The 9,905-nt window shown below is 46.4% G+C and overlaps 1 protein-coding gene across 1 annotated transcript in view; it reads right to left on the reverse strand.

The window, feature by feature from the left end:
* Window positions 1-333: 333 nt before the first annotated feature.
* The window catches only part of LOC107191602 (beta-arrestin-2), a 29,639-nt gene continuing 20,067 nt past the window's right edge, over window positions 334-9,905 (reverse strand). The window contains exons 3-8 of the mRNA XM_015580670.1: window positions 9,452-9,824; window positions 8,631-8,924; window positions 7,567-7,704; window positions 2,411-2,497; window positions 2,177-2,323; window positions 334-1,928 (exon numbers count right to left, since the gene is read on the reverse strand). Of these exons, the coding sequence (XP_015436156.1) occupies window positions 1,853-1,928; window positions 2,177-2,323; window positions 2,411-2,497; window positions 7,567-7,704; window positions 8,631-8,924; window positions 9,452-9,824 (1,115 nt within the window). The 3' untranslated portion in view covers window positions 334-1,852. The remainder of the gene's footprint in view (window positions 1,929-2,176; window positions 2,324-2,410; window positions 2,498-7,566; window positions 7,705-8,630; window positions 8,925-9,451; window positions 9,825-9,905) is intronic.

Consider the following 9,905-nt stretch of genomic DNA (forward strand, 5'->3'; position numbering starts at 1 on the left):
CCCTCTGAAAAAATGAACATCCAAATGGTAATCCAAGTAATAAGGATGGCACTATATAATATTCCGTTCGGTACAAAATGTGCGACACATAAAAAAGGAATAGAAAATCGTATGATTAGCAAAAAGCCAATGCTTTCTCGATCTCTGTATAAACGTGTAAAAGCTAAAACCGCTGGAATTATTTGTTTTTGTTTACCTAAACCTCCTTGTTTTATAACCAACGCTGCTTAATTTGTCGTTAAGCATGCGACTCAAGAAGTTCACATACGTCTATACAGGTATAATGTATGTATACATTCATATATTATAATATTTAAGTAGGATTCGTTGAATTTGTTGTGATGTTGCAAATGAAATTCGACGCGTGTGTAATTCGATAGTTTCGTTTTAATAGAAAACAAAACAATAACGTACCGAGCGCGTAAAACGTCGAATAAAAATAATAATTATTCGCGGAGATGGTTCTTGCGTCTGTGTTCGAAACTCTCAGCAATGGCTGGTCTCACTGTTTCATGGACTCTTCACCGGTGGAAAGATCGGAAAGTTACAATGATTTCATTTGAACGACGATTTTCAATGAGAATATTCATTCGATATCTTTCAGGCATTTACAATCTAATTCTAATTTCTCGCGACCACGACTCGCCGGAAAACATTACCGTGTCGAGAAACCCCTGGCTGTACCGACTACAAGAAATTCGTTATCTTTAATTTCAATTTGCTTCATTCAAGGATTTCTTCGCCCCTGATGATACAACTATCGGAAAATTAACTGCGGTGACTTTAATTCCTCAGGACTGGAAAAAGAAAACAATAAGGAACGTACAGCCGTGTACCTTTATCCGGAGGATGATCAAAGGGTCTACAACGGAATAAACTATGATAATTCTAGGAAAACAAATAAATAATAGTTCACGATGATTGGCCCTACGTAGACGGCCGTTTTCTATTCTTCGAGTAATCAGCGAACAAGTGTCCACGCGAGCGCGAGCGCGCGCGCGCGTGTGCGTGTGTGTGTGTGTGTGTGTCGGCCTGGACACCCGGGAGAAGTTTATACGATTGATAGGATTAATTTTGCGCGAATCAACGTGTAACATTGACTGCATTACATTATATATGTATAATATGTGTATACTGGCCATGTAACTAAAGTGACAGAAACGTCTGTCGGTTTATAGTCCCGTTCCGAGACTGTCCCGCCTGCCCCAAAATAGTGATCGACGTGAGTCCCGAATGGAAACAGTCTGTCCCATCGAAAGAGATGAACCCGTGCTTTCTCGCCCTGTTCGCAATCGATAGAACTAGAATAAATACGTCATTGGCAAAGGTATTTCTTTCTTTCTTTCTTCTTTTGTATACTCCTCCCTCAACGGTGTGTTCAGTCTTTGATGCCTCGTTACTCGTCACGAAAAAAAAAATGCGTCAAAGCGTAAGTATTCTCCCGTCACGACGGGCAGTGTTCTTCGGTCTTATTACGGGACCGTTTTGTGCAACGATTAGTACCATTCCGAGGGTATACCGTTCGGTGTGTCGGATAGATGCGACAAATAGAAAATAACAAGGGTTTCGTAATTTCGTGTATGGCTGGGAGCAAAGACATTTGATCCCCCTCCCGCCGTCCGATCTCGAATAAACATATCGCGACAAAGTGAATCCCGATCGATTCTCGATCATCTTCCTAAACACTATCTAGTCCGCGAATGGTATCACATTCAGTTGACACCGTTTCTCTCGCGGAAGGACGCGATCGGAACACAACATTTTATAAAATCAGCTTCATCGGCGACGCAGCGTTCTGGAACATTGGACGTATCGCTGTTTCGTACAGAGCAATGGTGTCGGCACGACTTGGTCAGGCCTCCGTCTCGCCCTTCAACCTCAGACGAGCGAAGTCCTCGAAGATTATATCGTCGTCGCCGTCCGCCTCTCTGAAATCATACAGAACGGACAGGAATTTAATACAGAATAAGCCACGAGCGCAACAATCATGCTTCCGTTCAAGAGAAATATTTTCCGTGTATCTAATACCGATACTGTGTGTTTGTGTGTTCAGATCGTCCGGACAAGAGACGCATTGTCAGATGTACAGACGTCATTCACGTCGAAACGATCGAACTCTGTTCATGACTGACGGGAATAGGATTCCATCTACGCTACACGAATATTGATCACGTACGTATCCAGCTGGATGAGGTTCGTGTCGAGCGGTATTTCGCCGCTGTCCGCTTTCTGCGTCGGGCTTGGACGCGCCGTAGACGGCGCCGCTTCCTCTTCTTCCGGTTTCGGGTGCATCAGGATGAACGGCAGCTCTGCCACCAATTCGCTGCAAGGCCGCCAAAAACGCGATAAAATTAGTACACCAACTCCTGTTGCACGTGTATAAAGTTAAATTGCGATGTTTCAAACTCACCCTCCGAGCGCCCCAAGGCAGAGTTTCACTTTCACTTTGTACTGGACGATAATTCCAAGATTCTCGCGTTGCGATGGATCCACCACGCTACACGAAACAGTCCGATTATCAACGTGTCGTCCGACACCTCCTCCTTAACATCTATCTTTCCAAGCCCGGGGCATGCACATTGTTACTGGTTGAGCGATTTAATTTTGCGCCAAGAAAACACACACATATCGTAGTAAGTAAAAAAGACATCAAAGGAACAGAGAAACTGAACTGGATGTTTATTATAGACACACGTTAGGCAGAGTGTAAGATTACAGATAGCAGTCCAGAGGGGGCGAGTGGGAGAGAAGCGTTTCGTGTGTACATATAGTATCTAAGATTGCGGAGGAAGATTTCGAAGCGTACCACAGAGCACAGCACACGCACTCACGCACACGCACACGCACACACACACACACACACACACACACACACACACACACACAGACGGAATCATGCAGTTTTGCGACGCAATAAATACACATACACGTATATTACAAAAGCGGCGTAGAAGAAGAAGAAGAAGCGGAGGGGTAGGATATCGATTCTGTCCAAGCTCACACGCTTTGGAATTTGGACGATTTGATGTTCCCTCGAATGACGAGTTCAGGCGTATATGGGGGAGCATCGAATATACTCGGTAATAAACGAAATGCAAAGAAACTCCCGAAAGAAAGAAGAAAAAAAATGTACAAAAATGTTCGTCGAATCGAACTTAAAGCTAACGTGGGAATTCAAACTGAAAATATTTCACGAGCCATTCAAAATTGACAATCCCCTCTCGCCTTTGCTCATCAAACGTCCGTATATCTCGTTTGTTTCTCGTCATATCTCTCCACGGATTAACAGCGTTCAAGGGTTTTTTTCTCAGCAGTGTGGACGAAGCAGAACTGATTCCGTTAACGCAAAACTCTCTCTACCGGTCGGAAACGAACAAAAAAAGAAGTAAAAGAAAAATATTCCACGAATCTAAGGTGGTCGGTGAACCAACACGAGACGAGCACACATCATCCTCAGAGCGTAGTGTAGAAAGAGAAATCGTGAGATCAGATATCAAAGAGTACGGCAACTAGTGTTTTCTATGAAGCAGCCAACGTTTCTATGCCTAAATTATTCGTTCTGTAACAACGTCTCCTACTAAACGTGCCAGGTCCGCTACTACGTCTCAGCCATCTCTCAAGAAAAGGAAACGATTTTGAAAACAAGAACGTGTACGTAGGTTACAGAAAAGCACGACGCCACGATAGAATAGCGGCCGGGTGGGTCTTTACCACTTCTCTTGCCTGTCGTACAACGCGCAGAATTATGGTCGTGTCGTTATCGCGAAAATTGGCACCACGATTATATTCACGTAATTGTTCTCTGTATCTTTATTGCTTCATCAGAAACAAGAATCCGTACTTGTGTCTCACGTCGATGATTTTTTTTGTTTTTGCCCTCGCGATTCCGCGGTTCGTTCGATTGTGTCCCCCGTTTTTCGAGTGGCACGAAAACCCATTCACGGTGTTGAACATGTTCGAAAGCAAATGTCGCAGACTTGTATATACCCATGAGTCCAGGTGAAACAAACCTTGATCGTTGATTTAGCAAAACGAACGAAGAAGTGATTCGCAATTTTTCATCGTGAAAACGAAAGCGAAATTCACGCTTCAACGATCTGGGAAAAAAATTGAATGTAATTTTACATACGTTGTCGTTTCGCTGGCTACCCGCGTTAATTTTCCACTCCGTTTTTGTGGAATCGTTCGAATCAACGCTGTACCATAATTCTACGAGTGCCTTGGAAGGAAGAACCAGGACTGGGCGAGGCGGGCGGAGCATTCGGAACGAAGACAAGAGAGTGCACAACGTGATCGAATCAACCCGGTAAATCGAAAGGAGAAAGAAAAAACGAAGGCAATTGTTCGTTTCTGATCTGAATATAGCCCTCTCCGCAGGCGGAAGAACCAGGCGGAAAGCGAGCGAGCAGATCCTCGCTATTTTCGATCGAGATTGTATATGCACACCGTCTGTGAAACAATCGTGTTTTCGGGAGCGATTTCCAAGGCTTCGCCCAGTTCACGAACGCGTCGCGGGTCGCGGACAGTTTCTTTCGTTTGGCCATGATAAAATCGGGGTCTCGGCGGGGCTTATTTACGTAAGATTTACGTTACGTGGAAGCGTGCGTGTGATCGAAAAAAGTTTGATTCCCCCTTTACCTCCTAGAATATAGATAATCGAGACTACTGCTGTCGAGATTCCGATTCGACCGTAATACGTATTACACACTTTCTTCAGTGTTCAAATCGTGTCTGTTATCTGTCAGCGCTGTCAGGATCTGATTACCGTCGGTTGTCTTCTCCGAGACACCGATAGAGAGCTAATCCACGAACGTGAAGTTGGTTTACGAAGTAACAGACACGGTTCGTGGACAAGTGGGAAAGCTTGAGCCTCGAGGTAATCGTTTCAGGGAGAGGGCCGAGATTCAAAGGGAAGCCTGCAAAGTGACAGCGTCGAAGCTACCGTTTATGTCTCTAGGATTCTAAAGATTCGATCGTACAGAGTCTTTTCACACGGGCTTTTAACATTAAGAGGTTCGAAAAGCAACGGCGGGCCGCGCGCCCGTTTAACTCTGTTCGTATTCAGCGAGTTTCAAGTCTCGTCTAAATAAATAACAGGAACCAACGTGTGTACCATGTGTTCCGGCAACAAGCAGGCGTCAAAAAGCGGATCGATGATAATATCGGTGTGTGTGGGTGTGTTAGCCTTGGCGAGCTACAGGCTACAGGTCCCTTGGCACACACACACACACGCACACACGCACACACACACACACACACACTCGTGATCGCAATTTTCGGGCACACGCAGCTTCGGCGGAACGAGAAATCATGATTCCACGCGATATCAGCCCGCGTAACGCTCGTCTAAATAGAAAAAGAGATAGAAAGAGATAGAGGGAGAGATAGAGAGCAGGAAGAGAGAAATAGAAACAGAGGCACGTACACAACAGTGCCGGTCGAAGTTTCGGGTACAGCGTTTGGCGTCAACGACTATCTCGATCACATCCGATTTCCGGAGTGAATTAAACTGGAGCAACCCTGGACACGCTTGCGCACGCGTACGGACGCTTTAATTAAATAGTTTATCTCAAAGTATCCAGCGTGTGTATACACCAACGATCGAACGCAACAGGAAGAAACATACAAGAGGAGTGTATGTGTGTGTATGTTCCAAGTGTAATCGATTCTTACAGATTAGGTAATTTTGGTTTAAATCGTATAAAAGATTTCGCAGGAAACCTGAACTGAATGTGTATTTATTTACATGGTTCTATATCGTCTGTCGAAAGGGATTCGAAATGTATCTTCGGGAGTGTGATAGAGTAGATACCGTGTACCCAAAGGTTCGATCGACAGGGGTGTCAATATATATATGTATATGTATATCCAGACGCGTGTGTGTGTATGTATGTATATATATATACATATTGTTTGACTTCCATCGACAAGCGGACGGTTTTGTTTTTCCTTACAGGGTGCTGGACGCCAGATTGGTGTCCTCGTGTTTGAGCTGGCCGTCAAGGGCTAGGCCCCACTTATTTTTGTTGTTGGCGAGAAGCGGTGTCAGAGAGAACACTTTGCTCAGCGTGAAACCTGGCCCCACCGGGCACCCCTCCCTGGCAAACATGTAGGCACAAGGGTGTGTTGAAGGTAAACCGTGGTGCCACACACAGGGGGCCTAATACATCAGGATCTCGGAATTCCGGTTTTTATCCCCCAGCTCACCCGATCACCGGCCCGCCACCGACACACACACACACACACACACACACACACACACACACACACACACACACACACACACACACACAGACTCAAATTGCTTTTCACGGTCTTTCTCACGACTCACTATGACCATCGTCACCTTTCCGTTTTCTTTGTAACACACGGCTCTGGCGTCAAAGGGTTGTTCACTTTTCAAGTTTCCGTCACCGCGTGCTATGTCTGGCTCGCTCTATACACTGTCCACCCGCAAAATTCTCGATCGGCTACACACCGTTTCCGTCCCGCGCGCGATCCACGATAATTGCATTTGAAATTTAAATTTGGTCACCAGCCTGCGGCCACAGGCTGTCTACGTGGAAACTAGTCTCGAATTTTCTGCTTTGAACACGCGTTGCCCGACGAATTATTACGCCTCGGAGCGTATGTAACTGCGATTGCAACCCCAATAGACGCACAGATGTGATCTCTGAATCTCGATCGCATCTCGTCTTCCGAGTTCCGTACCGGGACAGAGCGATGATAAGCTACCGCGGCGGACACCGACAGTGACGATCGGTAAATACACCCACACATACGCGCGTGTCCCTCTGCGTGTATACACGAAACTTCAGCTTGTGCGTCACACTGCGATACAGAGACTACGGATAATACGGGGGGAATGAGGGTTGGAGGGGAGAAGGGACGGGAGATACAGTGGAAGAAACGGATGGACGAATCGAGGGCGGCGGTTTATCGATCAGCATATCAATCGTGGAAAGACACAGACGTTTGGAGATAATAGAAAAATAAAGAGGGGTTTCGGGGAGTGGATGGACCAGAACATGGACATGACCTTTATACAGGGGAAAAAATAGAAGGTAGAGAGACCACCACCGATGGAACTTCATATCCATAAAACGTCCCCAGCAAAAACACCATCAAGAAAAAACACTGGCATTCCCAATTTGCGGAACGGTGTTCCCATACAATATCGCACTTCCTCTCGGCAATGTGTCTCGCCGTACGAAGACTGCAAACGGGCTTCCATCGAGCGCGTGTCAAGAACCTCCCCCACTGTCGTAAAAATATAATGAAATAGTTTTCTCGCATGAAAAAACACAGCGCGTGTAATTGCACATGGTTTGTCTTACAGAGTTTCGTGAACTCTGTCAATAAAATCGGATAGAAAGATCGATAAAACAATCGAAATCTCGCGACTTACTTTATATAAACTATATAAAACATCGCCTGTTTCGGGCACGGCGATCATTTCCGTACCCAGGGCGAATCATTTGGCCCGTTTCCAGTCTTCGGTTTTCCGTGTTCGCCAAAAGAAAAAGAGGCTAGCCACGTTGGGCCAATGGGTTTTGGAGCACTCACATTGTGCTAGATGCTAGATTGGTGTCCTCGTGTTTAAGCTGACCGTCTAGAGCTAGACCTCGCTTGTCTTTGTTGTCGGCAAGCGTCGGCCTTAGAGAAAAGACCTTGCTCAGGGTGAATCCTGGCGATACCCCTATACTGCCAGTGCAATCATCTTATTTTCCGTTTTCGTCATGTCACAATATCCTTCTCGGTATTTATCGCGTTCTATTCATTGTACACTCAGCGTTAATATATACTAGTCGCTTCTTTCACGAGACGCAGGTGACCAAAGATGCGTACGTCGAATACGAAAACTATTAACCACGAAAGGGGTGGCGATACCGAGCGCGACGCCGAGACTGGAAAATTTATTACACCGCCTTTGGCGATTTACGTTTTCCCGCGTCGATAGATCTCGAAGGTGGGCGCCGGGTGCCTGGTTACGGTTGAGGATGGATCTATTGACTCGTAAATTTCCACCGACCCGGAAGATCTACAAAACATCCGTCCAAGGATATCTGAGCAATTTCGACTAGGGTGGCGAAACGACCCCGAACAAGCTTTCTATCAACCTCGTCGCTCGATAGAGCGTCGCAGTGTTCTCGAAGCGCGACGACAAAAATTCTCCATCGAATGAATTGGGTTAACCGTGATCAAGCACACAACAAGCCACGTTTCTTTCTCAAACGTGACAAACAGGGGAGGATGTTGTTCCGTCTCCGATATGACCGCGCCTGATGGTGGGAAATCGAATCTTTCGTCACGAAGGCCCGAATACGTTTTTTTTTTTTTTTTCGTTAGAGAAGATCCGAGAGCTGTACGGTCTTTTACGAGAGCGTTTGGCAGCAAACGAGTCGGCGCAGAAACGAGACGTTAAAGAAATCAGACTCAAGAAAGAGGAACACACAACAATGCAAACACCGCCCGCGTTTTCACAAGTCATCCTTAACATACCAGTGTAGCGAATTCGTTTGCTGTCGAACGTCTTGCAATGACCATATACATATATTTCGCGTGTGTCGATCGCGCTCGCGCGCGCGTCAAGTGTGTCTGAAAAGAATGATGACTTGAATGATACTCACTCGCTCTCCGCCTCGGCGACCGTGCACTTGTACTGGGCAGTGGAGAACAGACAGATATCCGCGAACTGTCTCACGGACACTTTGATCTTTTTAACAGTCCGGTTGCTATTGTTCGCTATGTGCACGTTCACGGCGATGTTCTCGCCGTGATGGTATAACTCCTTGTCGAGGGACGCCTCCAGGTACAACTTGTTCGGCGACATCACAAATTCTTTGCTAACCTCGACGGACGGCTGTTCCCCTTGTTTCGAGGGCGCGTACATAATCTTTCGTATCGCCAGCCTGACCAGATCCCTGAAACGACACCGCGATTCAGGATCACGTGAAAAAGAAAACCATATTGGCGAATAGATGGATACACTCTGCTGCGACCATCTTGGCTTTCTATCGAACGACACGGTCACTGTATACATAAATTACTATACATGGTGGTCTCGTTCCGATGGCGTTGTTTGTTACAAATGTTGTTTCTTCTCTCGAAGTTTTCAAGCTCATCGATGTTTTTCTCCAAATAACTACAGGTCATTTGAAGGTCATATTTTTTCAACGCATACAGGATACCGACCACTTAATACCATTTGAATTACGTGTAAAGAACGAGACACCCTCTGTATATGTATACATACAATTCTCTAACACGAGATAAATCTTTCAGAAACATTCGCGCGTTCCATATTCGAACTTCGTCTCGTTCAAAGAAGCCCATACAGTACGCATCGAAAATCGTTAAATCGTTCGAGAAATCAGAGGACGGGGGTTAGTCGCAGACGACGTGTGTGGTCATCCTGAAAGATTAAGGGCGATAATCGGTGTTCTCGTACCGTTTATGCGGTTTCTCGTCCTGTGTCTCGCCTACGAACGCTTTGAATTCGTAGTCGACGCCGCACGGTTTCCCGGTATCCCCGGGGGCGGGCTGTAGCGTCACCGACGCGGGACAATGGGGCGGCAGCTCGAAGTAGAACGGGTACGCGTTGTTGCCCAGTTTCCTGATCAGTCTCTCCTGTAACCGTGTCAGTTCCCTTTGCTGGGAGCCAGGCACCACCGGGTAAATCTGATCGGCGGCGAGGTACAAATCCTTGCTGAACGACAGCCCGAGAACGTCCAGGTCCTCCCGTCCATATTTGAACACGGCCAGAACGTGGCCGAAGACCTTACGATCCTTCACGTAGTCCGGGTCAATCAGCACGACCCCGTCTGGAACGATTGAACAGCGATCGGTGAAGAAAGACAGACAGACAGAGAGAGAGAGAGAGAGAGAGAGAGAGAGAGAGAGAG

This window comes from Dufourea novaeangliae, unplaced genomic scaffold (assembly GCF_001272555.1).
Source record: "Dufourea novaeangliae isolate 0120121106 unplaced genomic scaffold, ASM127255v1 scaffold228, whole genome shotgun sequence".
NCBI classification, from domain to species: Eukaryota; Metazoa; Arthropoda; class Insecta; order Hymenoptera; family Halictidae; genus Dufourea; species Dufourea novaeangliae.